The sequence below is a fragment of the Paralichthys olivaceus genome, chromosome 8 (assembly GCF_024713975.1).
Source record: "Paralichthys olivaceus isolate ysfri-2021 chromosome 8, ASM2471397v2, whole genome shotgun sequence".
Taxonomy (NCBI): Eukaryota; Metazoa; Chordata; class Actinopteri; order Pleuronectiformes; family Paralichthyidae; genus Paralichthys; species Paralichthys olivaceus.
Window position 1 is genome coordinate 6,991,405 of NC_091100.1, and position 18,697 is coordinate 7,010,101.

At 42.1% G+C, this 18,697-nt stretch overlaps 1 protein-coding gene across 6 annotated transcripts in view; it reads left to right on the top strand.

The window, feature by feature from the left end:
• The window catches only part of lrba (LPS-responsive vesicle trafficking, beach and anchor containing), a 173,105-nt gene that overhangs the window by 60,655 nt on the left and 93,753 nt on the right, over positions 1–18,697 (top strand). For all 6 annotated transcript variants that reach the window (XM_069529934.1, XM_069529936.1, XM_020101206.2 and 3 more), the window contains exons 34-35: positions 8,201–8,265; positions 10,154–10,262. In XM_069529934.1, coding sequence (XP_069386035.1) covers positions 8,201–8,265; positions 10,154–10,262 — 174 coding nt within the window. The remainder of the gene's footprint in view (positions 1–8,200; positions 8,266–10,153; positions 10,263–18,697) is intronic.

An 18,697-nucleotide genomic window follows, 5' to 3' on the forward strand; every position in this document is an offset into this window, starting at 1 on the left:
CGTCTTTGTCATATTTATGGCCAGCCTGTTGTTTCCTTGGTGCACTTCTTGAAATGGCTTCCACCCAAAAACATCTGATTAATAAATAATGCGCCGGGACAAGAGAAAGAGCTCTCCCATGCGCTAGCTGCCGTCCGTCCAGAGCTTTGAGAAATCATCTCATCGGATACTGGACAGTCTACGATGAGCAGAGGCCCATAAATCTCTTCAGTAGCTGCATTTGTGTCCTGTAGATCAGCCATTATTGTCCGGCCCCTCTGTCAGCCCATCCATCCTTCTGCCATTTATCAGAGGTGCATCCTGTACGTGGAGGGAAGGTAGAGAGAATTGTGGAGTGGAGGGAGGCGCTGGTTTCATGATGGTCAACGCCAGATTGGACAGACTGCTCTTCAATGAGGAGATGGTTTCTGAAAACTGATGTTGCTGTTGAGTTTTTCTACCACGGCAATGTTGTCCTGTCATTCAGTCCAGCACTTTGATCCCGACTGAAATATCTCAACATTAATTTCCCGATCAGCATAAATTCCAATGACTTTGGTGATTTCCTTACATTTTCATGTAGCAGGACCACAACTAATCCCCATCAGCTTTAGCCATACTTTGTTTTGGTGCTAATTAGAAAAAAAAAATAGCATTATAACACAATAAAGCAAGATTATGTGCTAAACGCAAACCTGTGTGTGCTGAGGCTATGCATTTAGCTCAAAAGACTCCTGTACCTCAGTAAAACCTATAGCAAGGTAGTCAAGATGCTAACACGGCTGAAGAGTCCTTTTTTCAGATAGAAACTCAGTTTGCTTTTCGTGTATGAGGACGACAGCAGGACATTTTTGGGGTTGGACACCTGAGTAGAGCATACAGGATATGGTGTATAAATAATTTTCTGCATTATTTTAGTTTATATTATTTTTATTTAGTTTGCATCACAGGTTGGAAAACAGGCCCACTTGCTAGCTGCACATTTTCCGGATATTTTACTGCTGCATTCATACTTGGGCTCACTCAGACATTTTCTGGATATTTTACCCGAGGGAAATGTCCAACTGATTTGGATATTTGTGTTCACATTAAGCCTAGTTCATGAAAGCACATCTATTCTTATTGGGGTGGCAGCAGAAAACTAAGAAATGAATATCTGAAATCTAGGAAAATTAAACCGCTTCATTACTAGAGAGCAAACCAATCCTTTATTATACCCTGTTCATTATTTTGGAATATGTGGTGTATCGGACGTCTTTGGTCGACTCGTACACAGTCTGTGATCCAAGCAAATAGCATTTTGTTGTGTCCACTGATGCGTATAATCCTTTAATAGTAATTCAATAACATCAACGTTAACTTCCTAATCCAATGGACACAAATTATCGAACGTTCCCAGCCAGTCTCACCAAAGTTAACCTGTTTAACAGATGGGCACCTCTCGCTCAGTCAGCAGGGAAAAAGACATTGACCTCCCCAAACACTCGGCTCCTCCTGACGCTCGACCCTGTGACCTCCAGGTTAGAAGTAGAGAGCGGCGCAGGTATGGAGGTTAAAACCCCTGCATAAGGCAGAATAAGGCAGAAGTGCGCAGTCTGTACGGTTGGTAGTATAATCTGGGAAATAAGGCAACAGACTTGCTAAAAACAACCAGCTCAACGGTAGAGTCTTTTTCTGTGTTTTATTAAGTATTCACAGGTTGCTTTCTTCATTGCTTATTTAAACAGTTAAGTCTGGTGTTTGAGTTGCTAAATAGTCATTTGTATCTGTCAGTGGACGTATTTCTTCTTCTCTCCAGTAAGTGAGGCTTTGATGGATCTAGAGCAGACCATGTTGTATGAACCACATGCAGACCTGGAGGTGAGAGAAGTGGCGAGGAATGTGATGAAACCAAGGGACAGAAATACTTTCCCCATCATTTTCCTCACAGTCAGGCCCACACCCCGCTGTGCAGTTAAGGAGGCACACAAGGTTCAAGATCAGTGCAAATCAAAGTGTTATTCTTCGATCCCTCCCTGCTCGCCCTCACCCCGCGATCCGCTCCGCTGGCTCTTTACAGCCACGCCACGCGGCTCGACATCCCTGCCATTGCTCTGCAGTTCCGAGAGTAATATCACGCTGTATATTCTTTGAAAAGGTGCTCTCCTGTGAGATGTAGGGAAAACACAGCAACACCAACTGGCACTTAATTCTGCCGGCTCCCTATCGTTGCCAACTATGCAGCCAGAGCGGGGGCGGCAGGGGTTGTTTCGTTGGAGGAGCTGGGGATCAAGGGGGGCTTCCTGACAGGAAGTGAAGTCTAGCTGAGAGGGGAGAATAAGACGGGAGTCTCCTAAAAAATTCAGTGTCTTTTAATGTGGCTCCGGTTTTACAATCAGCTGGCTTCAAGTGGCACGGGACTGGAGGGCCTCACGTCGCTGGTTGGTTATTTATACACAACATATATTAGTTTTTCAAATCAATGAATTTTCTTGACAGAGCTTTTCCTCCTGACAGTCACTGTAATGTAATGTTTTCCTACCAGACAGGTCCCATTATGAGACCCTGGAATGTGATCTTATGGTTCTCCCCCTGCTATCCTCTCTCAGCCGTCCTGCTGATAAAATCACGTCATGGCCCCTTAGTTCAGACCTGCATTTTTGATGTAAAACAAATATTAAATTCTTCTACTTTTACTTTTAAAATAAGACATTTCAATGCAGTTATCCCCGATCTGACCTCTAGTCCAAGTCTAGTATATAGAGTTTTTTTTAAACCACTGTCCAAACTTTTCTGTTTTCTGTCTCTGTTTCTTGAGCAATAAATTGCTTTTCGGATATTTTCTTCTTTGAGCTACAAGCAAATGGTACAAATGTAGAATCACTCATTCAGACATGTGGGAAAAGTTACATGCTTTTCTTTTCTGGTTGTAAATGCAGTAATCAACGTCCCCCTCTGCAATCTCCTGCCTGGAGAATATTTGCAGGGACAAAACAATGATTTGGAAAAAAGGATGTATAATAATTGCATAATAACCTTGAAGTTGCCATGTTCTTTTTGTGCCTTTTCTTTCCTTCCTGTCACACCCACAATGAAAGGATTCAGGCTTTGAATTATTTGGCATCATCCACTTCTTGTGCTGGGTTCCTATTGCCAATCCCATAAACAAGCTAACAAGAGTAAAAACAAATTTAGCGTAGCTTGAGAGTTTCCCAACATATATGCATTTAGCCTACATGAAATGTTTTGATGCCATTGACATTTAAGTCTAAACTATATTGCAGCCTTTAATTCAGCAAATCAGGTTATTTGTTGTTTCCAATGATTTCTGATTTTGACCATTAGCTGAGAAAACACAGAGTTATTATAACAAAATCAGTCCTGTCGCCCAAAGTTTGTTGTGCTGCAAAATATGCAAAATGCTGTTTTGTAGAAAACAGTCTATAGTTCTTGTTAAATTAAATAAATATAATTGAACAAAAAACAGTGAATTCTGAACATCTGGTCCACGTGGAGCTGAAACAGCTGTTATACCTATATTATTCAAATCTTCTTCCATATTGTGAACAAACATATGCAAGATTGCAAGATAAGCTAAAGAAAATAGTATAGAAAAAAATAGTATAGTTCTGGCTCATGAAATTTACAGGATATATTAATTTTCATGTGCACCTCTGTGATCTAAAACGTTTTTGTTTTGTCTGTTTTAAGTGTCGGGAGTTCCACGTTCCCGTCTTATTCACTCTTTGTATTTGTGTAGCCATGAAAGTGTGAATCCATGAAGCTCTCAGAGACCCTGAAACATAAATATTTGCTGCAGCATAAATATTTGGACATAAGTAAATATTCTCTCAGCTGTGAATTTGATCACGCAAACACCAAATACGAGAGTCTGTTTTTCTTTAAACAGATATGAACATGCACATGTGGACCGCTGAGAGCTATAGAGTGGACACACGGGTTTCAAGTTATACACGCACACACACACACACACACACACACACACACACACACACACACACACACATTATTTCAGACACAGCAGAACGAACAAGAAACAAACTACTGAACTTTTTTCATACGTCAGTCAGAAGAGCGATGATTCACATAAACACATTTGATAGTTTATTCTGACAGTAATTTTACGTTTTGTCATCCACACACACGGGTGTTTTTTTTAGTCATTGTTTATATCAGATTGCTGCTCATAAACATTCAGGTCACACAGCTATAATAAACTGTTTCCTTGTCTGTTCATTTTGTGGTCATCAGTGCACAAAGGTTTAATTCAAAATGTCAAGGTTTGCCATGAACTTTATGTAGCAGCAGTCACTGACTGCGTGTCTATGGACTGCAATATTCTGACCTCATTATAGGACATTGTTTCGATTATGATGTTTAGATGAATTGGTAATATAATATTCCATTCATATTCCCGTTTACATGTTGTAGAGCATAGTCTGATTATGATTCACATCATCCTACTGCTCATTTACACTCTAATCCTGGGCATTCATCATCAGCGTTAAGTATTTTGATGTCCCACGATGTTGAGAAAACTCCTATTAGAATATTATAATGCAATTAAGACGTATTCATTTCTAGATAGTCCGACTGTCTTAATTCGATTACTGCTTATTCTGAATGTGACCTTGATCTCGTTAAGGTAATCAGAAACAGTCTTTGCATTGAAGAGTCTTTGACGAGTCTTATTCAAACGATTGTCTTGATTGGGTTGTTATTGGAATTGCATAAGAAGGCTTGAGTCCTCCCGCAGTGGTTGCAGGTTTTTCTCTCCCCAGGTCACACTTGTACTGTGCTATCGATGAAAATGAAACGCCTGAATATCCGGTAAAAAAAATTGGAATAATAAAAATGTATCAGACAGATGTATTATTAATGTATTACGCTTAAAATGTTAATTTAGTCTCTATTTGATACGTATTTTAGTCTTATTGCATTTTTTATGTATTTTCTGTGTTTGAAAAGAAAAAAAATCAGAAGCTCTCAGCCTCTTTCTTTTTGCTTTAGCTGCACTGCCACATTTGACGTGAGGATTTAGGTTTTTGTCGTCCCGTCTGAAGTGGTATTCTTTCAAAGCCTTTCAAATCAACAAATACTTGTGATTAGGAGTGATGCCACCGAACAGCACAGCTGACTTATTTATTATTTCGGGCGAGCCGCGGCATTTCTTTCTCCGGTGTTGGGAAATGTTTTCCTTGTGTTGTGGCAAGCCCTAATGTTTGAAAGGCGCTTTTGCTCGGGAGGTCTGTGTTTTCTCACCAGAGGTACTGGTATATTTAGATGTTGATTATGGATAATCAGCTGTAATGACGGAAGTGCATGGCATGTGTGTTTAGACTCAATGCCACCATCATAGAACACAGACCGTGAGTTCTTTTATTGACTTCACATTGAGACAGGCTTTTTCAAGAATAGATTCTTATTTTCAGCCCCTCCCCCCCTCCTTAAAAGAAAAAGCAACAAAACGTAACCTTGACTAGATATATTTGATTTTGTCAGAATTTCTGTGCATTGAGAAGTTTCCGATCAGGATCAAACGACAGCCGTTCTTCTCGTCCTATCATCTGTTGGGAGGTCAGGTTAAAGGTGAGAGGTCACAAATGGCTGCTTGTATCCTCTCATCAGGAGCACTGTGGTCATGGCCCTATCGCGGCCATAAAAGCTGTGACACCGCTGACCAGGGCGGCCAAAATCCAATATTCTATCACTGACCTGTCCCTGTTTCCTTTTTGTCACCGGGAGATGTCCCTCAGATCAGGGTCATTGCTTTTTTAATTCAACTAGAGGAGCCATTTCTTAGCCCGTAATGACACCATTAGTCTTGCTATCACCTTTGTCAGTGTCCACGAAAATGCCAATGGCCTCCACGCCGTTAGTCAAACCTAATTTAGAACCAAAGCCTTTCGGAGCGATAATCTTTTTATTTCTGCTGAAGAAGCATTTAGTTTTATAGTTTTAAGACTCCTGCCTCCAAAGTCCTCGAGGATTTAGGAAGAAGTCACATAAAGGAAATTTAATGTTACTGTTTTTCTGTTTCTCCGGAGAGTACGACTCTATTTACGGCTTCTCTTCCTGTGGCGTTTATTTGAAATCTGGCTCGCACAGTCTGTCCCGGTCCGGACTGTCCCCACAGCCACAGGCGAACGCTCATGGTTAATGTCCTTCAACTACAGTCTGTGCTTCAACTAGAAAGTCCCAAAGCTACTCTCACACTTCCTCCAAAAGCTGAGCCTGAACCGCAAAATCCTCTGCTCCAAAACACTGCTTCCACTCTCAGGCCCGGACTTTTATTCCCTCTGTGCCCTCTTTATTTTGAATATATTGTAAACACGGTCAATGCCAATACAGCCCTGCAGGATAAAAAGCGGTTATGAATCGAGGTTAAGTGTTGGCCTGTTGTCTGTATGATGTCGTTGGAGAGTGACGGTGAGCAGGCACGTTCTCTTGGCTTGACCGTGTGATTGGTTTTGATGGTTCTACATACAAACGCCGCAGTTTTTAAAATCATCACATCCGTATAAATGTGTTTAGATGTGTATTAGAAGTCCTTGTAAATTGATCTTTCCTTCCTCCTCGTAGCGCTGATATCCTCGTCCCCATGGGCCCTCTAGGTTTAGGGAAAGGCCAGTCTCTACATAAACACACAGTTTCCTCTATCAGCTCAAGAGATGATGACAGCAGAGTTCAAAAAAGTTTATTCTTACACACACACACACTCTCTGCATGTCTTTCCTTTCATACTTGTTTCAGGAGTCATTTAAATAAACTTATTTAGTTGTTCTGGGCTGTTCGTTGATATATTATATTGTATATATATTGTATATATATATGTTTTTATTGATTATTTCTATCACTACTGAATTACTATCTTACATAGAGTATATCCACAAATGTAAGTGAAAGCTGTATAATGCAGAATGTGGAGTGAGTTTAATCTGTGATTAATGGTTTTTCAAAAAGGTAGTTTGGTAGCTTCGACCTTTAAGGCTGTGTTTCTTTTTTCTTTTTTTGTGTGCATAATTTCTTCGTCTCCCCAGAGAGGAAGAAGGGGAAAAAGCGCCGTGAGGTTCAGACAGGCCCCATGACCTTGTTGCTTTATTATTCTTTTGACGGTTGTGTTGAAGGTGTTGAAAAATTGAACAGAACATGGGAGACGATGACCGCTGAGTTTCCTGTCTCTCGTTGTCGCTTTCGAAGTTGAGGGTTTAAAGTCGCACACGGCTGCAGTTCAGATTGTTTAGACTGACACCTCGAACCATAACGCTGGTCAAAGAGAGGAGGAAATTTGTGAATTTGCTTGTGATAAATGCACCCTCGACACGGCTCTTTCACTCCTTTCTGCTGGTTTGCCAGCTGATTATGTTGCCTCTGCTGTCGGTATGCGTTTTACAGATGATGTTTTATTTTATATTAGTGGTGTGTAGTGCCTGGAAAGCATAGAGAGAGTAAACCCCTGAGTTACCTGGGTGTGTCCAAGAAAAGCTTTCTATAGGTTCTAGTTATTAAAAGTTTGGAAATCTAAAAAGATTTTATTAGCTGAAGAGGTTTTGTTTTCACCCGTCCATTTGGTTTTTGGTTGGTTGGTTTGTTTGTAAGCAAAGTAACATAAAAATAACTGGATTTCCAGGAAACTTGGTTTAAGGATGTGGTATGAGCCGGGGAAGGATGTAATAAAAGTTTGGTACGGATCCGGTTTAAGGGGAAAATCCAGGAATTTTTTTTAACATTGTGGGATCGGGTGTTTTTCTACATTTTAACCGTTTTTCCAGGGAATAGTAATGGATCTTAATTGGTCAAATCAAGCGCATTTAGGGAACTGATATTTATAGTTGTGTTTATTTTCTGCAGCTTGATTAAATTCAAGGGGACTGTTGGGCCTTGGACGAGGTAAACAGGATATCTCTTGGATGGTGAACAGTTTTTCAGATAAACAAGAATATTTCATTTCAGGGTTGAGGATATTGTACTGGATGGTTTTTTTTTTTGACAAGATATTGGAAAAAATCATTGCACTTTGCACTTATTTTATACCATCACCCAGCAAGTGCCTTCACATTTGCTGTATATTTTTTTCTTAATATTTATCTTTTAAAGCCGGTGAGGAATGGATTCACAGAGGCCATTATTTTGATCCACTTCCTAATGTATCAGATTCCTTTCCCAACTTACAACTGGTTTATTCTGGTCCCGTCATTGACATGTGTGTGTTTGCTTGTAGGAATGGCAGAACTCCATCCAGAAGAATGCAGGTCTCGCCTTCATCGAGTTGGTCAACGAAGGCAGGTGTGTAACTCCGACCCGCTGAGTGCTTTCCTCTCCCCCTGCAGCAGCACTTCTTCATTATCTTTCCAACCTCCACCTATCGGCTACTTTCCAATCTCCCAATCCCTGGATCACCTCACAGTCCCTCAGGCCCTCCAAGGTCCCTGAGGCCGTTGTGATGAGGTGGCTATTCAGGATTCTGGACAGCGATCAATGACTGGCGGTGCAGAGGGGCTTGGCAGCGTGAGGATTGGGGACTCTTGAGTTCAAGGCTCCATTCAATACCTGCTCATCCCAGAGGGATTTGGGAGAAGGAGAGGGGCGAGGTAGAAGGTGACAGGGGCTCTGATCACCGGTTTCTCTGTGACACGTTGGAAACCGTTCTTGATTTCCCTCTGACCCTCTGTCAGTTTATGTCTTTCTGTAATCATCACTTCTGTCTTGTATTTGTCTCTTGAAAATGTATTTCAGTAATGCAGACATTTGATCCTTCCCATCCTAATACCAATCTCATTCCCAGTCAATCTCACTTTCTGATTTAGAGGATCACCCTTTCCATTGTTGATCCTCAGCTTTTGTAGTCAGCAGAGGCTAATCCACTGTAATGCTAATGAGGCTAACAATGCTGTTTGTGGACTTCTGTGATTCACCTCAGTGATGTGGCTCTTATGGAACCACAACCTTAGTCTGTGTAAAGTGAAGTGAAGTCAGTTTTTAGTGCAAAACTGTTTTCATATATGGGATCAGATTCCTATTTGTCACTTCTATAATACACATCACAACATACATGGTAGAGAAATGTCGTTTTCCACAGATCAGGGTGCAGGACACATTTAAAAACAACACAGGACAAATCAAGACACTTTCATTCATTTTCCATAAAATCTTCAAAAACAAAAAGAGAGCACAGTTTAAACTTAGCAGGAAGTCAGTGGACATCAAATCACAGCTGCATGTCTGCTGGGATAATCATTTAATACAGGAATTATCAATTTAACAATTTAAATCCAAACATTTGAAATTGCTCTCAGGATTGCCAAAGTTTTTTTTACTGTAATCACGAGCCATTATTATATTCATCCATTGTAAATCCACATATTAGAGCTGAATTTGTCAGATCATTGGTTTTTGCTTTTTAAAAAGTCTGTTTTGTCCATATGCAGCCTACAGTTTTGAGAGCAGAGCACCATAAAGAAGGGCACTGGCTGGGTTATTGATAGCCTGGCCTGGTGAGGGCCATAGAGGCTGCAGAGGCCCCAGCACCTCCGCTCCCCTGCTACCCTGTGCTGAAACAGCAGGCTTAGGTTACAGTCATCTCCTGACCCCTACACCCCCACCCCTCAATCAGTCCCAGCCTGGGCCCCGCAGCCCTCCTCTCTGGCCCCTGGTCTGTTATTGTTCCACTTTGCACAGTTGTGACCTTTAGGACTGCAGAGAGGCTTCTACGACCTGTACACACACACACGCAAACACATAACATGCATGTTTCATCAACGCTGATAAGAAGAGGTAGGAGGTAGACTACACATGTAGCAACATGCGCACAGATCCTCCCTCCTGTCAGATGCATATCATTAAAACATCGATTAGCACCTGCACCCATGTTAAAGAATATATCTGGTCTGGTTTTGTCTCTGAATTAGATTTTCTGCTCATTTTGCACGGTTCTTTATCTGCATGTTATGGATATTACATGGTTGTTCTGTCTCTGGGTCATCACAGTTTTAAACAGATGTTTTGCATGTGCTGAAAATCAAGTTTTTATGATTTTGTTTTTTTAAGCATCGATCTTATATTTCAGTTCTGAATACATTTTCAATCATGTACCGTGCTTAAGAATGTAAATGATACATGTAAATAAATGTTAAGAATTATCCTCTGGGCTGACGTCCATCTCCTCTCTCCTCAGGCTGCTGAGTCACACCATGAAGGACCACCTGGTGCGTGTGGCTAATGAAGCTGAATTCATCCTCAGCCGACAGAGAGCTGAAGACATCCACAAACATGCAGAGTTTGAGGTGAGATGCTTTACAGCTGTGGATACGCACGCACAGTCGAAAATGACCACTGACAAGTATCTAAGCTAGAGCCTAACCATTGTATTGGTTGGCCAGTAAACACCGGCTGATATGTTCCAGTATCAGTATTTATGTTTTCTGATCATATATATGCTGATATATCATATCAGATTTTGGAGGCCGCCATATTTTTTTTACTGTTGTCCAAACTGGACAAACTAAAACCTTTCTGAATTTACAAGTTCACCTCTAGATATCACTATATTCTACACGCTGTACCTTTAAAGCTAAAATCGGTAGCTTCCCAAACTCCTGCAAAGATGACTAAGCTTCAGGTGCAGCTGTTTCAATATGTCTCATTTTTGGTGGTTTTGTCTCAAAGTCTGATCTGCTGACTAGGCAACGATTTCCTGAAGTGAGTAAGTTGTACAGCCATCATCACCTTGACAAAGATCAAGATCATTTCTCTGTAGAAGAGTGTTCAGCCATGGTCTCTACACACTTTCTCATACAGATGGATGTAAAGATATTTTGGTAAGGACCATTGACATATTTCATCATGAGTAGCCTCAGAATACGGGGATGTTATTAGACCAGAGTAATGAATGATTACTGTGCAGCATAATATCAGTCTCATATCTTTCTCTAAAATCTTTAGACTAGCTATGTGCAGACAGTAAAGTCCATTTGTAGCTCCAGGCTCATTGCAGTAAGACTCCCTTGATAGAAGTGTTTAATACTTTGATACTGCGATCCTCTGTCAGTGAATGTACTTAATGAAAACAAGGAGTCAGTGAGAGCACAGAGGAGCTGATCCAATGACTTGTCCGTCAAGTTTCAGGATCTGTCACAGCAAACCTGCAGGATAAATGTTTACTTTTCAAACATAACCCGTGCTAATCGCGAGCACACACTCTCTCACGCACACACTGAAGCGGTCTGAGGCTGGAGGATCACGCTTGGCACATATCACTAACCAAACATTGTGTAGTGTTAATTTATCCCTGTGCCTCTCTGTCTAACTGCAGGCCCTGCCCCTGAAACATAGCTTCTACCCCTCCTCTTCCTACCAGCTCTCAGCACAAACGCCGCCATTCACTTGTAGCTGCCGGGCCAACTCTATCCTGACCCATGGGCACCGTTCGCTGCCCCTTTCCCCCAGTCCGACTCTGCTGCACTCCCCTCCTCTGCTTTCTAGATCTCACCAAAATAATTTCCTGTCCTGCTGAGATCCTGTCCATTATACTCCCGCAGGGGGTGTATTTTGCAAGTGACAGGAATATGGCATCCTCCCCTCTCTCCCAACCTTCCCTCCCTCATTTCTCAGGAACCTGCCAGCACTAAAAGCTGCAGACAGACCTGAGAGGTGCTGGCCTGAAGGGCTGACTGTGTGTAACCCCACCAACTCCTAACCCCCACCGCCGCCGGCCCCCACTTTGCAGTAAAATGTGATGCTTTTCTAAAGGTTCAAGGAAGGGTCTCTCTTACATTCGGCTAAAGCAAATTCCCTCAAGAGTGTTGAAAGTCAATCAAAAAGGGGTGGGGGCACGACTCGTGCACATCAAAGTTTTGTCTGAGATATGTTTTGCTCTCTTCCCGGTACAGGCTGCCTCTCTGTGTGATTGGCATCCTGCTCTCCTTATTACTCACTCTGCTCCAAGTGTCAATCATTTGCACTGCATCATCCTACGTGATTATCAACACAGAGCCAGAGTATGATTCAGTTCTACTCTGGGTTTTTTGTACGCTACTCCATGTCCACTCAATGAAAAGGAGTAACAGTATTAATGCTGTTGTAAAAGTTAATGTGCAGAAAGTCAGGGCAGGCAGCTGTTTTCATCTGACACAAGAGCAACATGAGGAAAAAAACCTTAGTGTGTGTGTGTCCCGAGACAGACAGATGGATGGACAGACTTGGCAGCCAGTCTGCACACGACAGCCTCAAATGGTCTTGCTCTGCCTCGGCCTCTTGCCGTGGCCATGGGCCACATGCACTCTGTAACCATGTCCCCATCCCTTCTGCATTTTTCAAACTCCCTGGCATCCGTCTGTATTTCCTATCCTGGAATACAGTAGTTTGAGTCAGCATTGCACCCAAGAGATTCTCCTAAATTCTGCAAATCTAACATCTTCTTTCTTGGAGTATTTTCTGTTTATTCTCTTTATTTTCTTCTGTCCCTTCTCCAGGCAAATCTTTTGTAAGAAATGTTGGACATAGAAGAAAGCTACTTTGCAGAATCCATGGCCTATTTTTACATAAACCTTCAATAAGTGCACAGCTATTTGTCTGATTTCCAGCGTGCACAAAATGAATAGTCTCTGATGCATGTTCAGTAGGAATGTTCAAACGACAGGGAACCAGGGAGATTATTGTGCTGTTGAATTATTAACACATTTTCTTCTCGTCTGTGCTTTCTACATTTATAGTAATCATATATTAACATTTATGTAAAATATATAAATATATCTTCATTATCAAGACACTGATTATGTTTATGTAATCACTGATATTAACCAAATATACAGTCTGGTAATAATAATAAGCAACAATGGAATCAAGACGATCTTAGTCATATACTGTAAACATGTACACGTCTGTATTATAATGGCATATTTGAGTTTTCGCAGCATTTTGCAACATCATTATACTGCAGTTACCAACGACTTGATGACCCCTGCCTGGGTTTAACAGTGTTAACCATTAATAGGACGAAATGTTGACATGAGTCATAATCAGAGGACGCTCCTTAACATGTGATCAGGAATATTAACAGAATATTTTTTGGCAACCCAGGTAAACGTCATGACTGAAATAAGGTCAGAATGAGGTCAGTATTGCTGTCCATGTAAACTTGGACGTTGTGGGCTCCATTAACACAGCACTATGTGTAGCCCAATACAGCCAGAGTTCATGTTTTTGTATGAAGCAGCACTATCTCCATCATGAACTATTACTCAATTGAGAGCAGAAATACACCGAATGGAAACCTATAACTTTCCCATGTTTGTATTTTTCGTGTGTTTTCATTTGAAGCCTTCTCTTTGTTTGCAGTCTTGCAGCCGTCCTTAATCAGATACCCAGCAGAGCACGTCCCAAACTACGTTTCACAATTGAATTCCCCTCTTAAATGCAGTTATTCCTCAGTGACCTCTGAGAAGAAGTGAACCCCTGATAAGTCCTGCTCTGATATTGCTGTATTGATTTTTGCCTCCATACAAGCTCAGCTTGAGCCTGCTGGAGCCAACGGTTTCATTTTGCACTGCCACAATAAAAATAACAGGCCAATGAAACATCCCCCCAGAGGGTAGGGGGTTGTGGGTTTTGAAATAATTTTCAGCTATGTCCCAGTTTTTTAAAGCCTTGTTCCTCTGTATTGTGTTGTGGTGACACCATAGGTTGGTAATTGTTTTGTGAGTCTAAGAAAAATGACTCATTTTGGCTGTTGGTGTGTCTGGAAGTGAATAAGTTTGTCACCCAGCACCAATCTGCATCTTTCCCACACACAAGAAGTTTTCTTTCTGTAAAACAGCAAATCTCAAGGAAGGCACCAGAAATGAGCATAATTTACACTTAAAACAAATTTATGTTTGCTCTTTGCCAGAGTTGATATCCTTGAGAAGGCATTGATAGAGGAGTCTTTTGATTTAGATACCAGTTTGCCTCAGAGACGTAACATATGCTTTCTCTCTCTCACTGTCTGTCTCCCTTTCTCGCTCACACTCTTGCCAGCTCTCTGTGGGACAGAATTGAGTTATCTTTGGCCCTGAGAGTAAGTTATTACAGTGGGCGTAGGGTGAAACAGAGATGAAGATAACTAGGAGGAAATCCAATTACCTTTTAGGGTTCTCTATCTAATAGGATCCTTAATGTGAAGGAGATCTGCAGATCGGATGCTGCTGCCCAGCACAGCAAATGATGGACTCTGATATCTTCCAGAGGAGCCGGAAGAAGAGGGAGCCCGAGAGATAGAAAGGAGGGGAGAGAAATCGAACTCCCTCTTTTTATGGGGGTGTTCATTAGGGATGAAATGTGGTGGGCTCAGGGCCACAAGGGCAGATCAGAAGGTCCAGATAGGGAAGAGTGAGCAAGACCCAAGTCATTTCTATTCTTTCTTACCCTTCTGCTCAATCTTTTTTATACACCCCCTAGATTCCTCCCCGTGCTGTTATATAGAGTAATTGAATTGACTGTCTGAGAGATTCTGTGAAAGCCAGACGACAGCGGCTAATTAGTGCTTGGCGTCATTGTCTTCCCTCTGCTTTGCTTGTAAAACGATCTGGCCCTTCTCCCCCCACGTTAATGACATTAACATTGAGCTGATGCTCATTGTGTTCTATTATCATCACACTGGTCTCTGGAAGCTGCATCACAGAGCATCTCACAGAGCTGAGCATCACAGAGAGACTCTGAGCAGCGATGTGCTATCAGAGCTTAGTTCTGTGATTTAAATACATGTTAAACTAGCTGGTGGATAGGTTTACTTATTACTGGAGTCCAATTGATTTACCAGTTGGCTGATAGGAGACTTTCACATGCACTGTAATTCAAAATGGATGTAGACTTCGGGTAAAGAAAGTGAAGCCAATGAGGAAGTGCCCAAAACCTGCATTTTGTCAAGTGACCAGCAGAGGGCGACTCCAATGGTTGCGAAAAGAAGGTGGTTGTTATGGAAGTTTATGAAAAAATGACCCGAATTCTCACTTGGTTTATAACGTCAGTAAACATTTCACGATGTAGTTTATAGTCTTGATTACTAGTTTCAAGTCTTCTTCAATGCAGCATGATGTTCATTTTGTTAATCACTGTGCTATTTAGAGTCAAATCAAAGATGCAGCATGATATGCATAGGGGCATAGGTATAGGGTGATTGACAGCTAGTACTGTCCAACGGTGTCGTAGATTTAGGGGAGCATGCAGTGTCCTCATCAAACAACAGGTGGCGTCATGGTGGGCTACCTCTGGGCCTTTGACAGACAGTATCAGTGTTGATGTTTTTTCTGATATGAAAACTTAAACAATGCAGGATAGGTGTGTATTTATGTTTATATTCTTTATTCAAGTTCAATATATTTGTTGTTGTGTTTTTTGTCGGGCCCTACGTATTGCACAAAAACCTCTTGATTCATTTTACTTCTTGAACCAGAAGCAACTGGACAAGGTCACTCAAACACACATATGGGAGAACCAGAGTATCACAGCTCCCATGGATGTTTAAAACCCATCTCTCCTGACACTGAGTGATGGCTGCCACCAACTGTAACTTACTGTCATGTAATTGTCGCAACTGTAATGTAGTTTGTAAGTAGGGCTGAATGCCCAGGCATCTCATTAAGGGCAAATCTGTTGTCAAGAGAATGAGGGAAAAATGGAAATGGTGTTTACATCTGTGGCACGACCATCAGGATAGGGTTGCGTTTTCAAAAAGGTAAACTTGACCGAGGGATTTCACGTAGTCCTGAGATGGAAATACAGTTTTTCTTTTGCTTTCTGTCCGCTCTTGATAGATGCTTATTTTTTTATTGTACAAAATGGATTATTTCATTCAAGCGCCAAGGAGAAAGAAAAGAGGGAGAACTGGAGTACAGGAGGATGGTTGGTGAAGAGTAGGCTCAGTCCCGCTGTCTTGTCAGCATAATGAAGTCCCCAGGTACCTCCTCTGCAGCTCCCATCATTATGTGTGACCAGCTAACCCCCAATATGACTTTACCTCTTTGTTTCAGTCTGACACAGTCTCTTTAGTTGCCAGGCAGACATTCTCTTTATATTTTTAATTCAGTTTGAGCAGGTGAAGGTGAGCTCACAATTCAGAATAAAACTTTCCATTTGACAACGTTTTTCTAGCTCGAGTAAATCACATGAATTTGGCTTTTTGCTCATTATATTTAGTAGAAAATTAAACCTGCTGCTTAAAAGTCACATTCAGAATTTGGTGCCTTCCCCCCCACCACTTATTCAGACTTTCAACCTACAACAAATCCAGGGTCTGTGTATTTTTCATCTGGTGGCGTTCTCCTTTCATTTGACTATTTTTCACCTCCGGCGGACATGTATGATTTTTCACTTGACATGACCTTGAGGCCGAGCCGGAGTCATCGTGCAAAGGTGGCAGCAACGCAGACTGATGTTGTGAAAGGAGGGTGCACTTCTGCCGAGACAAGGGGTTTCTGGGTAGCGGAGATGAAGAGGCTGCCAGCTGAGCATGGTGACCAGTCCATTAAAGATCAGCCACTGAGGGGAGGAGGCGAGAGATACTTTGATAAGTGTTGTGCCTGCGTTAACCTTGATGGCCACTAGCCCTGAGCTGATGCCAGCAGCACAGATCTGTTTCAACTGGATTTGATTTTTTTTTTTTTTTTTTTTTTTACTCCGGCGCTCGAAGAGAAGAAAAAAAAAATCAATACTTGGGAGCACGGCATGACAGGAGCATCATTTCAGAATTGAAGTGGCTGTCAGGCATTGTCATTTGGTGACTTTTGTTCGCCATTGTACTTTTAAGCCCTCATTTTTCTCTCCCTCCTCTTCCTTTCACTCGTTTCTTCCCCGGCCCATTGTCTGAATTCCCCTGGTGACATTTTATGTTGCAATTTGAAAACTCGAGGGCAAGAGATCAAGTGCAAGAGAATCTCTTTGAAACCAATTGGCGGTCTGGTTCGGCATCTACTTTTGTTTGGTAACCCCCCCCATCCTGCTTTCTCATTTCATCCTCTTGTCTCCCAAGACCTCCAGTGTGTTCCAGGAGGAATTTATTTGTAGTGTATTTGCATTCTCTGATACCAGACAAGGACAAGCCTGATGTCTCGCCTTCCGCTGGACAGTTTTTCTGCCCGTTTGTAAATGAAAGCCTCTGGGAGCGCTTGTCGACGGATGTGAGAAATTGGAGATTCTCGCAGAGCGATGGCCCAGCCTTGGAGAGTGTGCAGCCCTGATGTGCCACCAGTGTCAAGAGATTGCAAATGAAGCACTTTAATAACATCTCTGCCGGTTTTGTTTTTCCCTCTTGTTCTCCGACAGAACTGTGAGACCCTGGTTTTGTCAGTCGGCGTGTTGAAGGCTCGCTGTGGAGAGGCAGCACCACTAGACCTTTCTCTGTCACTCTAATTGATAAACATAGGGCTGATATCTTGTAATGAGCCTCCATTCTCCAGCCTATTATACTGGTTAACCCTCTCAACCCACTGAGGGAGAGGAGGAGGGGAGCAGAGGCATCATCTGACAACAACTACAGCATTTAGATAAGGCTGACACTGGTACAACACCACCACTGTACCACCCCCCTCCTCTCCCCCCCCCCCCACCTCATTATTTGTGGAATCAGCATCACACAAACAGCGACCTGCAGCGATAACCACAATTTTTAACAGCCGGAAGATTGCGTATGCAATTTTCAAAATAAGGTTCAGTGATGGGATTAAAATGCATTTATTTTCTGGCTGCGTCTCTGTTGATGTGCGTTGCCATTTTTTTGCCATTATGTGATTTTAGCAATGCTGCCCCTCTACCAAGGTTACCACTCCCCCTCGCTCCTCTTGCTCAGCCCAGTTTCCCTCCAAACTCCAGCGCACATCCATATTTATTTATTTGAACTGTGGATGAATTGTGGGAGACACGGCTCAGTGTAATTGACTCGATTAATGCCAGCCATTATCATTTCGTCTTCACCGAGCTGTCTCCGCCGGCGGAGCAGGCACCCACGTCGGCCGACCCTGTCAGCCAGGCCTTGTAATGGAAGGTGCTGCCCATGATTACAGTGTCGCAAGTCATAAAGGTCTCACTTGCCGGCAAGTTGTGCCCTGGTGGCTGTCTGGGCAGGAAGCTAACAGAGCGTAGTCTGCTGTCCTCCCCCCCCACCTCAGGTGTATTCTTTTAACTTGCTAAATGGAAATGCTTATATCTGATCTTGTCTTTTTATGCTAGTTTTCTTGTCAAAATGTGCACACTGACTGCTTCAGTCACTCCAAAGGAAGCATGTTCCAAATTGCAGAAGGGGAACATATACTTTTAATTGACTTCTTATGTTTCCTTGACATTCTTCAAAAAAGGAATGAAAGAACAGTTTGTTTGAAAATAGCAGAAATGCCCCTTTTTTGTTTCTGTCCTTTATCCTGTCAGTGGATGCAAGTGAAAAAGCAGGACGGTGCCAAGTGTGGAGATTAAGTTATTCGCTTTAACCTCCATAATAACATAACATAATAAGTCTCTTCATAATACCGCTGCATTTTCTCTGACTTCACATCAACGGAATGACCCCCAGAATTAACAGTGACTTGTCTTTTCCACTTACAAGTGAATGCAGCTTTAGGTTTTAATGGCTCTGCTCATGTGTTCAGCTTTTTTGGTTGTTTTTTTAAGGGAGAGTCTGTGAATTTGGCCTTTTCTCCTGCAGTCGACTTTGGCTTTGGATTTGAGAACAGCCCATTACAGCATGGAGGGTTTG